Consider the following 18,012-nt stretch of genomic DNA (forward strand, 5'->3'; position numbering starts at 1 on the left):
CAATGAAAAAAAAACATCATTTACATGTGTGATGTACAAATCTTCTTTTAAAGATTATGTTTATTATAACAAGTTGATTATCATGTAGTGAACACTCTAGGTTATTGGATAAGAGAATCGAATATTTCATGAAATTAGTTTTTTCTCATAATTAAATCTACAAAAATTAGCATGCATTATATTTAATGTTTTTTTTAGAATTTATAAATGATTTACTACTTGTATGAAAATAAAATCATGGTGTGATTTCATATTTGTAAATAAATGCCCCTAATAATGAAAAAAGAGGAAGAGTTGAAGAAGAAAAACGGTATTGCTAAATATTTTTAGATTCTGCAACTTTATGTTTTTATTGATTAAATTTAGAACTTATTATTTCATTTATTCTATCTAAAAAAAAGTATTTGGATAAAAAATCTCATAGATTCAAAGACTTGTCAATTAATCTAAACTCATATGTAAAAAATAAGAAAAATCAAGACACATAAAGTTGAAATTATTATTATTATTATTTTTATTATAAGTGAGAATATCTTAACTTTAAAATAGGATTATGATTCTACCCTTTTACTAATTTATATATTATTAAAAATAATTAATAAAATATTACTTAAGTAATACTTATATGGTATTAATCCATCATGCTTCTAGGTAGGATTAATTAACAAAATTAATTTGTTTTTTATTCTAAAATAGAGTTCGATAGATGAAGCGTTTCGTAACAACAAAAGACAATAAATTATATCCGAAATATTCTTTAACATTAAAGAACAAAAATGTCCTTTGAATTACCATACATCTTAATATAGCACATATTTAGATTTAGTAAGAAACTTTACATATTCCAACTTTAACCAATCTCATTCTCATAGACGTTATGAATATCATCAATTTTTAAATGGCTTTTACAATTTCAAACTTGTAATTATAAATACCAAAATTTTATCTTCAAAATCACTTTATATTATTGCATACACTTAATTATTCCGATGTATAATTGTTGATGAATGATTATTGGTGGATGTAATTACATTGGTACATTGTTCAGCACAATTACTTTTTGTTGATGCACACTTTGTTATTCTAATGTATAATTATTGATGGATGATTGTTGATGAATGTAATTGTTCATTACATATGCAATAAAAAAGAGATATATCTATTTATGCTTTTGTTAGTTATTGAGGAAGTTCCTCTATTCTTATAAACTAGAACTATTTCTCTCTTTTAGAATTCATTAGCTATTTTATTGTTTTTAGTCTACTCTATTTCATTTTATTTTTGAATTCATTAGCTAATTTGATGTTACACTTTTTCTCTTTTGATAAATTAATTTTATGAATAACTATTTATACATATTATAACTGTATTTAAATAATTTATTATCTTTTTTCTCTGTCTGAATGTATTATCTTTTTTTGTTGTTGTTGTTTTTAAAGCCTTATGCATACATGATGATGATTATGAATTGAACAGTAGATACTTTCTACTATCAGAAATATATATATTCAAGTGATAGAAAGAAATTGTTTCTACTATTGAATCAATCTTGATGCTGTGTGTCAAGAAATGCAAGTCTTGTGTTACTCATTTAAAGAAGTTGATGTTCTTGCTTAACCCAAGTATGAATTGAATAATACATCTATCTATGTATGTTAGTTTATGTTGAAATTTCATTGTTTAGGATGTCATGAGTATACATATGGTACAATATCAACAGTAGAAAGTGAAGGCTCTGATCGATTATCCAAGGATCTAAATTCTATATAATTTCAACTGTGGCTTTTGATGATTAAAACTCGAGATTTAATATGGCTTATTAATTTGCAATATTTCATTATTATTTTTAATTAATATTTTAATATCATCATTCATCTCATATTTTGTTCTTAAAACTGCCTTAGATAGTTTATTTTGATTGGACTAAAAAATATTTGTAGTACAAGTAAATAATATACTTTATCAAAAAAATTCAAAAACTCGGAAAAAAAGTCCAAGTTATTCGTTGGTTTGACTTAAAAATTCAACACACAAATAGTTTGATTTGATATTTATAAAATTCGAACCACTTCGGGAAAAAAAAAATCGAGATTGAAAACCTAAGTTGTATAAATTTGATTTAGGTTATAAATTCAATAAAATTTGACATGATGAATAATTTGTTTTTATATTTGAAACCGGTCCATGTACCCACCTATTTAAACCAAAAAATAGAATTTATGTTTGTTAACCCAATTTTCCTTCCAAGTTTCAGGTATTTTAGGGTTTTCATTGATCACGATCCATATGAATCCTCCACTTCCGTCGTGTCACCCACCGGCACAGGCAGAGGAACTGCCGTTTCCAGTAGCAGAGGAAACGGATACCCCGGCGCCAAAGAAGCATAAAATAGGAGATCAGGAGGACACTGCCAATATCTCCGATGAGGAGGATGGTTATACCAATCCGCTATTTGCTGACTACGATTCGGAAGAAGAAAATTATTGCCCAGATATCCCCGGTGCCAAAATGGATAAACCTCTCTGGGAGAAATACTGGAAACAGATCGAGGAGAGCGAGGTATCATCTATGCAGGATACGACTTAGACCTGTTGTCATTATAATAATAAACAAATATTTTTTTTAATTAGTGCATGATCTAGTCTGTCTCTGTTAATTTAATAGTATATGTAGGCTTGTGCCATCTAGGTTTGTGACCTATATTTCCCTGTGATTCTGAGCCATTTGATCCCATTGCTCGCTGCCTGTCACCCAGAGAGACACTTGTATACCCAGAGAGGATTAATTTTGTGTTTAGAATATAGCCTGAGGCTAAGTTGAGTTTGAGCAGAACTGAGTTGAGTTTCTTAATTCATGTCTCCGCACAAGAACCTTAGTAACTTTGCATACTGTATGACTCAGCCAAGTATGGGTGTATATACATTAGCTTGGTTTGTGCTTTAGCTAATTTTAATTTCAAATTTGCATAAATCAGCAAGGGATTTATTGCCGTGTGCTTGTTAGTTTCATGAGTAGATAGTATTTGTTTACTTAGATGATGATATTTTGGAGTCAAGGTCTCCCATATATGACTGTGAAGTTTCAAGTGCATTAGTTTGTGTAGCTAATTTTAATCTGACTTTGCATAAATCAGACAGGGGTTTATTGCTGTGTGCTTGTTAGTTTCATGAGATGAATTGCGGTACATATTCTTTGTTTATCTCTAATGATGCGCATTTCATACCAATGGCAGAATTAACTCAGTGCGCACCTTTGGTTATTTCTGTCCTGTTATTGGGTTAGAGGACCATGAAATTTACTTTACCAAAAAAGGAATTAAGAATATTACTTGTAGCTTTTACTTGGTTTTGAATGGATACACATCCAAAGGCTAATATTTTTGGATACTTGCTTGATATTTTTTTGACAAGGTAGAAACTTGCTTGATATAGGGGGCTCTACAATTGTTACATAGATATTTGGATACAACATTTGTCTCTTATTGTATATTTGTAGGGATTTGATATCACAGATTGTCCTGGAGGGTGTTGGATGACTACTATTGTTCCCATGCAACACATCTTGTACACTACTGAGAATGTTGACCGGTTGAAGGGTCATGCTGGAAAGGCACTTGAGCATTACAACAATATTAATGTATACCACTTCCCATACCTTGCCAGTTTTTCGTTTTGCTTCTACTAATAACTTTTTGTTGATTTTTTCAGGGAACTAGTTATGAGGTCGACAACATTTTGAAGGTGAATGGACAAGCTGCTGGTCGTTTTTTTGCTTACTATCTTACCTTTTCTACCAAAAACGGTGAGACACATACTTTTCAAGCAAAGGTGCTGGAAGATTTAGATGATTCCACACAGGTTCTTATCGTCAGGCCTAAGGTTGCTACCATGGGGTAAAGGAGGTTATTGTTACACATTTGTTGGTGTGTTTTCAGCATTTTCAGATTCTATCTTTAGTCTTAGTGGAATGTGTTATATCAAAAGATTAATTTCAAGAACCTTATCATTTTTATACACTCCTTGTCATTTTATGTGATACTTTTGGTATGTTGTACACAAATTTAACTTGTTGGGAAAGAAGACATTAAGATGATGATGATAAAAATCAATTCACTTCTAAATTGCTTCTCAAAAGAAACACTCTACTCATCAAGAAATCAATAAAGACCTGAAACTATGAAGGATGCCTTTGCTCATCAACAATGACACTCTCCACACTGTCACAAGTGTTTTACCCTTTCATCTCAACATTCTTTCCAATTGACCGCGAGAAAAAAAAAAAACAGAATAAATGAAACATAACCTAGTGTTTTCGATGAACCAATGGACCTATTCATACTTGTCTACGGGTATTTACATAATATTTTCTTACTTTTTCAAGCATTACATCATATCACTTCAATCAATCATCTACCAGCAACAATAATAAACACATAAAAGAGCCAGAACACAAGGCCAGGCATGGGGCATACAACATTGTTTCTTCATGCTTACAAATTCATAAAATAGAAAGTTTACCAGCCAGTCTCTTTTCTTTAATAATTATGTATGTGTCTTCACTTCGGAATAACTGCGTACACTGTATATTTATCTGTGCTTCTATCCCAAGCAAGTTGGAATCGTTACTGTCATCTATTATAGATTTATCGAGTGCCTAATCAAAATATACATTGGCTATCTTACAGTCTTGACGTATTTTCCAATGGATGATGCATTATACATCTTCCCTGTTTTCGTGATCAGAAGTTTTAAGTAACGGCTTCTTGCCTATCACATCAACATCTCGACAGGTCCCAATCTTCCAAGCAGGATAGAACACATAATGTTGCAAAATGAAGAGAATGTCAAAGAATATCGAAACCTGCAACATTCATCCACCAAACCAGATAGTAGTCAGAGCTATTCCCGTGATACTAGCAATAGAAGTGCTAAAATTAGGAAGGAAGCACCGTCTTAGGCCTCAATTTAAGGTACCAAAGTTATTTTAGAAAATGGGAAAGAACTTAGAAGACATCCCTCAGTCCAAACCAATCCTACTTCCCTAGTTCATTTGAGAAGGCCTCCAACCTTTTTTTCGTTCGATATTAATTTGCTGCTTTTAAAACTTTTCAAGTGGCAACTCTCATCACTCGATATGCTTCTTTTTCACCCTCACAAGAACTCTATGCTCTAGACAAGTGATCAGGGTCATTGTTTGAGTCATTGATGTGGAAGAAGTATCATGAAGTCCCCGAACAATGAAATCAAGTATAATAGCAATAGACATGATGAGTGTAGCAAACACATAGATGGATAGAAAGTATCGTTTCATACCAATGACAATAATGTCTTGCCTATGTTTCCATAAAAGTTCACCCACGAATCTGCAGAAAAGGGGTTCAAACGGTATATCAGGCACATATACAACTTCTCTTAGACTTCATTAAAAATAACAAGAAACTACAGATTATATCTGAAGAAGTTAATAATTGAAATACAGAAACTCACTCTGATCTATAGATTGCACTGCCATCTGACCATAATTTGTGACACCTCCAAGCAAGTCCAGCAAAATGTTGCCAATACTAAATCCAATAGTGCTCTTCCGCTGAAAGTTCATAATAGCCTGTAGATTTGAAAGAGGCAAGAAGTAAATCCAGGAAGTACAATTGAACTCACACTGAAAATCAGAATTAACTAAACAAAGGCCTTTAGACATATCAGAGAGCAACTGATCAGAAGGCAGAAGAATTTTGATAACAAATAATTTGAATGTATGCAGTCAATACCTGAGGAATGTACTTGATGACTGTCATGACAACCTGTAACGTGCTGCAATCAAGATTCAGACATAGAACATTAGCTACTTGAACACTCACGCTAGTGGTGAGTCTAAATAAGTCATACACCATGTATATAGAGGTATAAACTTGACCTTTGGTAAGAAAATGAAGAAGAGATATCGAGCTTATGAGTTACTTTTGGAATGGTTCTTACTTGAAGCAGGATATCAGCCAAAGCCAGGAATGGCTGGGGAGAGCTATAAACACACAAACTGCAACAGTTAACCAAGCAACACACACGATCCCAATCGAAGTCCTTGAGACCTTCTGGCTTCCACGCTGTAAAAGAAAGCAATCAGCGCCAAAGTGAGAATGGAGACATTTATCAGGGTCTCAATCAGCTCCAAACATAATATACGATTTCCATGAACTACCTTCCAGATTTTGAAAAAAAAAAATAAAAAGAACAACCTTTACTAGAACACGTTCATCTCATTTCCAGTCCCGTGTCCATACAAAATTTGAACTGTAAAAAAGAGAGAAAACAAGAATGGTCCACTTACATCATAAATAGCAATTTGAAACAGGGTAAATGCTGTCAATAGAACAGCATGGATTGAGAAAGCAACATCATTGGCAGCCACAGGTATCATCTGCAGTAAGATAATCAAGTGAATAAGCAAGAAAGTGACTCAAATACATGGAGGGGTCCTACACATAACATCAATCAAGTTAACAAGATAAAACACTAACAGTTCTTAAGAAAAGGAGACTAGACAAAAATAGTATAACTACTGAATGACCAGTTAATTACCGAAAAGATGCTGGTTTTCTTTCCAAATAAATATTTTATTTGCAGAGCAGCTGTCATAATTCTTTTTTTTTCCTTTTTTGGAAGATGATGGTGTCTGACAAGGGGCAGATTTAGGTCCAATTTACAGTGTACATGAACCAATGGTCTCTTCACAAAATTAGACATTTTATGTACATATTTCCTAGTATAGTACATGCTGGCACTCATGCTACTAAAAGGTTGAACGGTGCACTTAGTTGAATGTCAAGTTATTTACCCATGGAAATACCAATCAAATTCCCACTTAAAACTACGTTTTCTCTTCTTTTTGTAGTGGTTCCTAGATCCACCTTTGTGTCTGATCAGTCTGCCTAACTCGACTTATCACAGTACATCTAGCTACAACTCATAAGCGTAGGTGAGAGTAAAATCTATCCAACTTACTCTAGTGTGTTTTAGTGACTAAGATCCCATCTGTGATCTACATATGCCCCAATCATTCATCCTTCCATCGCGGAGTTTGTCCTAACCGTGAAATCAACTAAAAGATTACTAAGGTATCCATTATCTTAATATTGTCTCCACTCATATATATATAGTTTGAGCAGAAAACAATAGATATGACTGCACACAACTACCACAAGGCTAGATCCACTCATTAGTCAAAGAAAAACAGTGTAATAACCAAAATACAAAATTTCTAACCTCATTCAGACCATATTTCTCACGGTACTGCTTCTGAACAACAGAACTAAAGAACATGGAAGCATTATAAATGAGATAAGACGAGTGTTTTGTCAAATTCAACACCATGAAATCAAAATTCAACCCCACCACACTGTGTTTCAATACACAAAACGAAAAGGGTCAGCAGGAAAATCAAGAAATATACAAACTTTGATGAAAACAAACAGAAAATCAAAGTAAAAATGGAACCTTTTGCGTCTGAAATTCAAGATTACTTGAGGGTAAAAGCTGATAGACCAAGAGAAAAATGCGATCCATCCCAAACTATTGTACACAACTTCAAGAGGAATTGAATTCCAAGATGCCATCACTTATCTTTGATTTTCCCCAAAATCCCAAAAATAAATAAATATGATCAATGAATCTTTTTTTACATAAAAAAAAATTGATTCTTTTTTGCTGACCGTTTAAACCAATAAGAATATTGGACTTTAAATGTGCCCCACAAAAATAAGATGTAATGAATTGAGCCTTGCATGGAGTCTCAATTCACAAATTTATATGGATATAGTTTTATTAGACACCTTAAAAAAATAATTTTAAAAAAATATTTTTGAAAGTGCTGAAATTTATTTTTAAAATAAGTAGTTATATGTTTGAATAGAAATATTTCAATTGAAAAAAAATTATTGATGTGTTTGAGAAATAAATACTGATAATGAAGAAAGAGAATAACAGCAATAACAAAAAAATGATAATTAAAGCAACAGAAACCACATGTAATACTAAAATACAAGAATAAAATAGTAGGAGAATTATAACAATAATATTAAAAGTAAAAATTAGACAATGTTCGACATACTAAACCTCCACTCTAATCATAAGCCATAATATTTCCCTATTTAGGTTCATGCCCCAAATTAGTTATATGTGAGTAAATATTTTATCTAATCAATTCTCCTCGAGATTTCTTTGACACATCTTTTCCTAATTATACCTACCATAATCAACATCTTTCATTTCTTCACTAAGACATGTTTATCTTTTCTTCACATGTCACTCAACCTTATTCGAGACATGTTAAATTTATTTAATTCATTCATGAATTTATTTATTCGTAGGTATGTATGTATGTATTAGGAGAAATATATATCAATATAATTTAACTATTTTATGAAAGCGAGGTTAGTGAAGTGAAAGAAAATTATTTCCTCATTTTTGTTGATAAGATAAATGATCAATTAAGAGCCCATTTAAATTGACTTAAAATAAATAATTTTTAAATTAAAACTAAAAATAAAATTTAAATTATTTTTTAGTCAAAAATAAAAAGTAAGGAGAGACTTACTCTTAATTTTTCACTTATTTAAAGTCATTCCCACTAGTCATAGTTTAGTGCCTTGGCCACCACTAGACAACCTAAAGGTGGTGGTCCATCATCCTCAAAGCAAATGTAAAGTATACCTTGTTTATTCAAACTAAATAATTTTATCTAGAATATTTTCTATATTATGAAATTCCATTTAATAAATAAATACAATTGATAAATTTTGAATCTAATGAACTTCAAAAATATTGAGAAACTTACATAAATTTTACTAATCTAGGAGTAAATTGTATACATATAATCTAGTTTACAATATTATGTATCTTATTAAATTTTGATTCGTCCAGATACATTTAAATACGTTGAGATATGTGTATTTTGAGATACACGAATCAAAATTATGTGTAATTTCTTCTAGACACACTGTATCTAAGTGATGGGATACATAACAATCTCACTCGTCTTCCTCCCATCTCGTTCACCACTCTCCTATATATCTAGTATATCAGGTACATGGAAACCACAATAGATATATTGTGGTTTGCATGTATCTATGGCACATAACAAATCTCGCTCGCCTCCCTCCCCATTTCGCTCAACTCTATTCGTACTTTAGTATATCTAATAACAAATATATGTATCTAAGTATTTTTTTAATATATGATACAAAACTCTTAATTAATGATAAAATCCGTAATATCTTTAAAATATAAATAATATCGATATATATATATATATATATATAATATTATAATATATCTAATGATGTAGTTTCTTCCAAACATTATTATATGATAAAATTCCAAATTCAAGCATCTACTTAAAAGTCTTGATAAAGCAATTCCTAGGGATGCTTGAATGACAAGGCCCAACATGTCATTTATCATGGACCAGACCAATTGTTGGTAAATACCGGTCGCAATCTATTCATAATATTGGAGTCGGGGTATATTTAGGGTTCGTGTTTATCGAAATTCTCTCTATAAAAAAAAATATCATTTATATATATATATCGATTTTGAATTCCTTAAATATAAGAGAAGGCTCAATAATAAAGGAGGTTCAAAGATACACTTTGAATATGTTTTCAAATTAAAATTTCATGCACTATATTTTCCTTTTAAACTCGTTGAATAAAATTTCTAAAATCTTCAATGAAATATGAACTCCAAGATTCAATTAGAAAGGAGAGTTCATTTGAATAGTTTTAATAAAGGACTAATTTTAGGGCAACTTTGACTATGCTTATGTTGAATGTATAATGACTTTGAACATTGAAAAAGGGAGTCCACAAGCCTCATGTTTCCATTGTTAAAAATATACTAAAGTGAATATATCATTGAACATTCAAAATTTCATATTAGACCAATTAAAAAAATACTAATACTAATAGTAATAATAAATTGATTAATAATGTTTTAAAAGCAACTTATCTAGAAGAATTAATTTCATTATATTTTAAGATTACTAAATAAGAAATCATTTCCAATCTACTTTTATTCTCTTGTTTGAAATGGTCTCATGTTAATAGTATACCATATATTACTAAATTTATTTATGCAAGTTATACACTCCATCTTTTTGTATTTCAATTCATATGAGAAAAAAACAATTATATTTGCACTTTTTTCTTATAATTTCCCCATTAGAAATGTAATTTTTCATTTTTTTTATTTCTCCTATGAGGCAATAGAAAATGTTCTCTTTAACTATAAATTTTTAATGTAAAAGTATATTAAATCAGGTTTTAAATCTTGATTCAAATATTTAAATATTGTATTTGTCCTATTAAATCATTTAATAAGTACACATTATCAACTTAGAATCACATAAAGTTCAAATTTGAATGTATAAGCTCCGTATATCAAATTTGAACCTACATCTTTTCATAGCATAACTTCACCATTCGATCATATCTATATATTTTTTTAATTCGTAATACGCCATCTTCTTAGTAAAAATAAATTTATCCCTTAGATCATATTCATATTTTTTCAGTTGTTCTAGATATGTTACATATACTTAAATTTTTTTATAATTTTATGAAACTTCCCTAATATACTTGTTTAAACTATTATTTTTTTGATTTTCATTATAATATAAGTGTTAAATTTTTTGTTAAATATACAATAGAAGCAAAATATTTCTAATATATGAGATTTATAGAAATAATTATTTCGATAAACCCCTTTTAAAATTACTCATTTAATTATATTAAGCGTATGACACATTTTGTATTTGCGTATTGGAAGGTTCTGAAAATGACAGCAAAGTCAACGTTCATGGCGTCGACGCAATTCCACAAATCCTACAAAAAGCCGCCATTAATACAATAGACTCCATAGCTGTAAAGCTTGCAAACGATGTGGTTCCATCCTTCTTCTTCATCTTCAACTTCACTTCTCTTCTTCCTTCTCTTCTTCTTCTCAAACCCCTTTTTCTCTTCTTCCCAAAAAATCCTCTCATCATTCAATTCCAAATCCCCTCCTTGGAATCCAACCCAAAACCAAATCCTACTTTCACCCAACTCCACTTTCGCTGCTGGGTTTCTTCAATCTTCCCGAAATTCCTTCAATTTCTCCATTTGGTATTACAAAATCCCAATCAGAACCGTTGTTTGGTCAGCTAACCCAAATTTCCCACTTAATTCCTCAGCTACCCTTTTCATTTCTTCCTCCGGTGAACTCAAATTAACCCCATCTTCATCTTCTTCAGCTCCAAATTTATGGCCTTCAAGTATTCGAAACACCTCCTCTGTTCTTTTCCTACAAGAAGATGGAAACTTGGTTTATGGAAACTGGAACAGTTTTTTGAACCCAACTGATACTTATCTTCCGACCCAGAACATCACCGGAACAAATTTAACTTCCGGTAATGGAAAATTCCATTTTGATTCGAATACCCTTTACTTCAATGGAAACGATAGTTATTTCACTTTTTCCCAAAATGCCCTTCAGAGGTTGGAGGAAACAGGGGAAGTTACTCAAGTTAATGGAAGATTTTTGTCGTCGGATTTCGGGGAGAAAGGGAAACTGAGAAGGATGAAATTGGATGAAGATGGGAATATGAGAATCTATAGTTTTGATATTAGTGCTAAAAATTGGACAATTGTTTGGCAAGCTGTTAATCAATTATGTACAATACATGGTACTTGTGGTACAAACTCTATATGCATGTATGATACTTCTACAACTCAAACTTCTTGTGTTTGTCCACCTGGTTTTAGGAAAGACACTAGTAAATCTTGTGTGAGGAAAATACCATTGATGACGAAAGAATCGAAATCTAGTAAGTATTTACCTCTTGATTTTGTTAGTTTTACTGGTGTGGGTAATCAAACAGACCTTAAAGCTTTGAGCTTTTCGAGTTGTGAAAAGAATTGTTCAGATAAGAATGATTGTTTAGGTTTTTTGTTTAAGTATGATGGGACTGGATATTGTGTGCTTGTTTTGGAGAAATTGTTGTATGGATATTGGTCACCAGGTACTGAGTTTGTTATGTATTTGAGAGTTGATAGTAGAGAGAACGATATATCGAATTTCAGAGGCATGACTAGTTTGATGGAGACTTCATGTCCAGTGAGAATTAGCCTTCCATTTCCACCAGAAGAGTCTAAGACAACCACTAGAAATATTGTGATCATTTCGACGATTTTTGCAGCTGAGTTGATTAGTGGAGTGTTCTTCTTTTGGGCATTTCTCAAGAAGTATATTAAGTATAGGGATATGGCTAGGACTTTTGGTCTTGAAGTCATGCCTGCGATTGGACCGAAAAGGTTTAGCTTTTCTGAGATCAAGAATGCAACTAATGATTTCACTGATAAAATTGGGAGGGGTGGATTTGGAGATGTTTACAAAGGGAAGTTGAGTGATGGACGTGTTGTTGCCGTGAAGTGCTTGAAGAATGTCAAAGGCAGTGATGCTGAGTTCTGGGCCGAGGTCACGATCATAGCACGGATGCACCATTTGAATTTGGTGAGGTTGTGGGGGTTTTGTGCTGAGAAGGGTAGAAGGATACTTGTGTATGAGTATGTACCTAATGGTTCACTGGGTGAATTCCTCTTCCAAAAGGCTCCGATCCAGTCACCAGATGAACAGAAACCTATACTCGATTGGAATATCAGGTACAGGATTGCGCTTGGTGTGGCACGAGCAATTGCCTATCTACACGAAGAGTGTCTGGAATGGGTATTACATTGTGATATTAAGCCTGAAAATATTCTCTTAGGCGACGATTTCTGCCCAAAGGTGTCTGATTTTGGGCTAGCTAAGCTAAAGAAGAAAGAGGAGATGATGACCATGTCAAGATTTCGTGGCACGCCAGGATATGTAGCACCTGAATGGACCAAGGCTGATCCAATCACTCCTAAAGCCGATGTGTACAGCTTCGGATTAGTGCTTTTGGAGATTGTTTCAGGTTCAAGGAACTTTGAGCATCATAACTCAAAGGTGGAAAGTGATCAATGGTTTTTCCCTGCTTGGGCATTTGATAAGGTGTTTAAGGATATGAACGTTGACGATATTTTGGACCCTCGAATCAAACAATCGTATGATTCAAGGGCACACTTTGACTTGGTGAACAGGATGGTGAAGACAGCAATGTGGTGCATCCAAGATCGCCCAGATGCACGACCATCAATGGGGAAAGTGGCTAAGATGTTGGAAGGGACGGTGGAGATCATCGAGCCAAAGAAGCCTACCATTTTCTTCTTATCAGAGGAATAATATATGGCTCTCACTCAATCCTCTTCATAATTTCCTCAATATGCTGTCTCAACAAGTTGCAGTAAGCATGTATTCCATGTTGGTTTTTTTTGTATTGTAATAATAAAAGAAAGTAGATAGGAATCTGGATCATGTTGTAGTTTGTCTGTTTTCTTTTCTTCCAGTTTTGTAATCTTGCTTGAGTTGTAGTTGTAATTTGTAAAGTATATTTTGATCAATGAAGAAGCACATAACAAATAACTTATTGAGGTGATTATTTGCACATATATCAAAGTCAGGTCCATTGTTGTTTGTGCCTCCTATGTTATGTTGTCCAAGCGATGGTAATGGTCTCTTTATATGAACTTGTACTTTCCGGTTAGATTAGGCCTAAGAGCCCTATCTTCTCACTATTTCCAAAATTTACAAGTTTGTTCTTCCTCTAATATCCATATGTACAGTCATTTTTAGGAAAAATGACAGAAATTTCACTTTTAAGTTCTCTTATAAATTCCTAAAATTCTTCATTTTCACACATCATATTAATGTACCAATGCATCAAAATAATTTATCCCGCGCATCAGATTAGTGTATCATGCATAAAATGTATATCAGATTAGTGTATTGTGTATAAAGTGTAATGTATCCTACTTAACGATTAATATATCTTGTATATCAGATTAATGTATCAGCGCTTATATTATTGTATCAGTTTGAGAGATTTATGTAATTATAAACTTGTAAGGAACAAATGGTAATTTCGCCTTAAAAATATGTGATTTCTATCGTTTGCACTTATTTTTATAAATTATTGATATACAAAATTTTAAACGGAGACTTGAAAGGGGAATACATAGGATTGACTTTATAATGATAATTTTAAGGAATAATCAATGAATTTTAATTTTAATATTTATACATATTTAATGAATTTATTAACACAGATATACGCGACGAAATCATACATGATCCGAATAATTAAAATGGACACATTTTTTCAATGAATTGAGTGGTGTAATATATATCTAGGTGGATTTTACACATGGTTAGTAGACTTAATTATAAAGTCATTAATGAATTGGTCAACAAGTGAAAATCAACAAGCATGGTAAGAAGATATTTCTTTTCATTTTTTTAGGATGGTAACATCTTTCAATTATGGAAATGATTTTAAGTTTCTAATCAGTTACACTGATTTACTCACTATCTTTTAATATTTTTCCAAATTAATCCCATTTGAAATATTTTCTTACTGATTAAGTCAAGTCAAAGGTTTAAAAATACAAATTTAAACATTTCAAAAAAAAAAAATTTACTCTGGATGAATTTATCCAATAAATTTGGAACATGAAAGACAAATTAGGAGCATACTAAAATGTAATCCTTAGTTAATACCAAAATTAAGCAAGAAATAAACTGTAATTTCACACTATATAAAAGGTATTAACTTTTAATACATAGCATAATTCCAGCAAAAAAAAAATAGTAGAAAGAAAGAGATAAATAATATATAGAGTATTAATTTGCTCTAGATTTGTTTGTCACTTTTCTTTCAGTGTTAATTTTTGGCTGGTTTTGTGTGTGAAAAATAGTATATATAGACAAGTGCAAAAAGAAAAACAAAAGTTTGTCTTTTGATTTATTTTTTTTTTGCACTTTTGAGGGATTTCAACAAGAAAACCAAAATGTCAACAGCTGAAAAGAATAATTCTAAAATCACAATTTATGTGCTTTCTTGTTGGATTTTTGCTGCTTTTGGTGGCCTCATGTTTGGTTATGATATTGGTATTTCAGGTATGTTTTTTTTTTCTGTATCGGAAACAATCTTTCTACTTTTACTCGGTAGTAGGTAGGGTTAGGTAGTAGGTAGGGTTAAGTGTATGTTGTTGTTGTCCGTTACAAATCCATGGTTAAGTAGGATTAACAATGATTTTTTTCATAAAATTCTCATGGAATCAAAAATGAAGTTGTATGTTTATACCATAGGGATAGATAGATCCACAAATCTATTGGGACGAACTTTGTCAATTGTTTAATTCCTTTTGGTTCTGCCACTGTTTGCTGAATTCACTCTAGGAATTCAAAATGAAAAAAAGATTAAATTTTTTTTGATGTAATTAGGAGGAGTTTCTGGTATGGATGATTTCTTGAAGAAATTCTTTCCAAAAGTGTATGAAAGAAAGTCACATGCCAAAGAGAATAACTACTGCAAGTATGATGATCAACTTCTCCAACTCTTCACTTCATCCTTATACTTATCGGCTCTTGTCGCGAGCTTTTTTGCTTCAAAGTCCGCCACTAAATTTGGGAGAAGGCTTACTATTTGCATGGCTTCAATCTTTTTCCTTGCTGGAGCTGTTCTGAGTGCTGCCGCGAAAAACAAGTTGATGCTCATTTTTGGTAGAATTTTGTTTGGTGTTGGTGTTGGCTTTGGAAATGAGGTATATATAGTCAACCTTAGATTATAAAGGTTATTAGTTCATGTTTTGATGTATTGTCAGTACATGCAACTTATACTCAAAGAGCTGGTTGTAACTTTTACATTGTTTACAGACGGTTCCACTGTTTTTGACTGAAGTTGCACCAATCCAACACAGAGGAGCTGTGAATATACTTTTCCAACTCTTTGTGACAATAGGAATATTCATTGCGAATCTTGTTAACTATGGAACCTCAATGATACATCCACATGGTTGGAGATTATCACTTGGCCTTGCAGCTGTGCCCGCAATAGTTTTGTTTGTAGGTAGTTTTGTGATCACTGATACCCCCTCGAGTCTGATTGAGCGTGGCAAGGATGAACAGGGCAAGGCCGTGCTTAAGAAGATTAGGGGTGTCAATGATGTTGAGGTTGAGTACCAAGAAATCGTGGCAGCTTGTGAACAAGCCAAGCTAGTTAAGTATCCGTTCAGGAACTTAGCAAAGGCTGCTAGTATTCCACCACTTGTGATTGCTATCTTGTTGCAAATATTCCAGCAATTCACTGGAATCAATGCCATTATGTTTTACGCGCCTGTCCTGTTCCAAACTATGGGTTTCAAGTCCGAAGGCTCACTGTTGTCCTCTGTCATTACTGGACTTGTTAATGTTGGAAGCACTTTTGTTTCCATCTACCTTGTTGACAAGGTTGGAAGGAGAAAATTGCTTCTCCAAGCTTGTTGTCAAATGTTAATTTCTCAGGTATGATATGATATACTATTTCCGTCTACATGGTTATTCATCAAAACTGAGAATTTATATTTGGTTTGAGTGGTGCAGTTGGCAATTGGAGCTATTTTGGTAACAAATTTGGAGGAGACAGGAACATTAAACAAGAAATTAGCAGCAATAGTTGTGCTTCTGGTGTGTACTTATGTGATGTCGTTCGCGTGGTCATGGGGGCCTCTTGGTTGGTTAATTCCAAGTGAGACATTCCCATTGGAAACGAGGACAGCTGGTTTCGCATTTGCTGTCAGCACAAACATGCTCTTCACTTCTCTCATTGCACAAGCTTTCTTGACTATGCTCTGCACTATGCAAGCCTACATTTTCTTCTTCTTCTCCGCTTGGATCGTTGTCATGGGACTTTTCGTCATCTTCTTCTTGCCCGAAACAAAGGGTGTCCCCATTGATTCTATGGTGGAAAGAGTCTGGATGCAGCACCCTGTTTGGAAGAAACTCTTCTAAAATCCATTCAAGTTTGTTGGCTTCTTATTTATACCCTCCTACTTATTTGCATATCCTATTATCAGATTTTGAATCCTTATTTAATACCTAATACAATGATATATCTTGGGAAGTTCATTTGATTTCTAATTGCCTTGCATATGTTTGATTACTTAATTTTCTTTTTATCAGATTTTGACTCCTTATTTTATTCCTAATATCTTGAAAAGTTCATTTGATTTCTTCTTGCCTTGCATATGTTAGATTGTTTAATTATATTCGATTCACGTTCGAATAAATTTTATTTTGTGTTTAATTAAAATTTTTAATCCAGGTCTTGAGAAACTTTATTTTGTGTTTGACACAATATACGAGAGTCTCTCATAACACAATATATATAGTTGTCTAAAATACAAAATATATCATATTCCTTTTAGTTTAAATGGTTTTAAATTTAAATTGTTATCTCAACTAAATTAGTTAATAAGGTAAATCCAAACCCGCCTCATTAGTTAATTGAACATTTTTGGTTAATCCAAACCCAATAAAATTGGTAGAAGTTTCTAAACCTTTTAAAATTAGATTAAATTTTTTCTTGATTTTCTAGTGTTAGTAACTAAAATTTTATATAACATCATCTAATAGATTGTACTGCAAACAAATGAATGACATTTTATCAACTTAAAATTAATTTTAGCTAATATAAATATTAACAATAATATTACTTTATAGAGTTAAAAGAACTTATGTTTTTTCAAAGATAGTGAAAAAAAAATGTTTGAATAAATATAAGACTCTTCCAAAAAAGAATTTGGCTCAACCCAACTTATTTGCTATCCTGAGATTTTGGCTCCTACTTTTGTTCCTAATAGAATGATATATCTAAATCTTGAAAAGTTAGTTTCTTATTGATTTGCTTTAGATAAACTTATTTTCTTAATATTATATTTTTGGTTTAAAATGGTTTTTTAGATTTAATGTTGTAGAAGTATAATAGAACATTTTTGGTGATATCAAACACCAAAGCCGCAAAAAATTAGTTTTCATTTTTTTAAAATCTAATTTTTTTTTATATTAGTAACTAAATTTTTTATAT

The 18,012-nt window shown here is 32.0% G+C and overlaps 4 protein-coding genes across 4 annotated transcripts; 3 read left to right on the top strand and 1 right to left on the bottom strand.

The window, feature by feature from the left end:
• The first annotated feature begins 2,203 nt into the window (after nt 1-2,203).
• On the top strand, nt 2,204-4,092 carry LOC107014853 (UPF0725 protein At1g02770-like). The gene is made up of 3 exons (XM_015214962.2): nt 2,204-2,559; nt 3,496-3,636; nt 3,708-4,092. The coding sequence occupies exons 1-3, from the start codon at nt 2,287-2,289 to the stop codon at nt 3,894-3,896; spliced, it is 603 nt and encodes a 200-aa protein (XP_015070448.1). The 5' UTR covers nt 2,204-2,286; the 3' UTR covers nt 3,897-4,092.
• A 237-nt stretch (nt 4,093-4,329) lies between these two features.
• Nucleotides 4,330-7,738, bottom strand: LOC107014852 (cystinosin homolog). Its single transcript, XM_015214961.2, has 8 exons — nt 7,491-7,738; nt 7,260-7,392; nt 6,325-6,414; nt 5,976-6,100; nt 5,768-5,810; nt 5,487-5,604; nt 5,313-5,362; nt 4,330-4,860 (listed from the first exon to the last, which is right to left on the bottom strand). The coding sequence occupies exons 1-8, from the start codon at nt 7,607-7,609 to the stop codon at nt 4,714-4,716; spliced, it is 825 nt and encodes a 274-aa protein (XP_015070447.1). The 5' UTR covers nt 7,610-7,738; the 3' UTR covers nt 4,330-4,713.
• Nucleotides 7,739-10,817: 3,079 nt separating this feature from the next.
• On the top strand, nt 10,818-13,558 carry LOC107014829 (G-type lectin S-receptor-like serine/threonine-protein kinase At1g34300). The gene has a single exon (XM_015214928.2). The coding sequence runs from the start codon at nt 10,932-10,934 to the stop codon at nt 13,290-13,292; it is 2,361 nt and encodes a 786-aa protein (XP_015070414.1). The 5' UTR covers nt 10,818-10,931; the 3' UTR covers nt 13,293-13,558.
• A 1,240-nt stretch (nt 13,559-14,798) lies between these two features.
• Nucleotides 14,799-17,061, top strand: LOC107014830 (sugar transport protein 8-like). The gene is made up of 4 exons (XM_015214929.2): nt 14,799-15,065; nt 15,393-15,712; nt 15,825-16,451; nt 16,530-17,061. The coding sequence occupies exons 1-4, from the start codon at nt 14,957-14,959 to the stop codon at nt 16,935-16,937; spliced, it is 1,464 nt and encodes a 487-aa protein (XP_015070415.1). The 5' UTR covers nt 14,799-14,956; the 3' UTR covers nt 16,938-17,061.
• The last annotated feature ends 951 nt before the right edge of the window (nt 17,062-18,012 follow it).

Source organism: Solanum pennellii, chromosome 3, assembly GCF_001406875.1.
Source record: "Solanum pennellii chromosome 3, SPENNV200".
NCBI classification, from domain to species: domain Eukaryota; kingdom Viridiplantae; phylum Streptophyta; class Magnoliopsida; order Solanales; family Solanaceae; genus Solanum; species Solanum pennellii.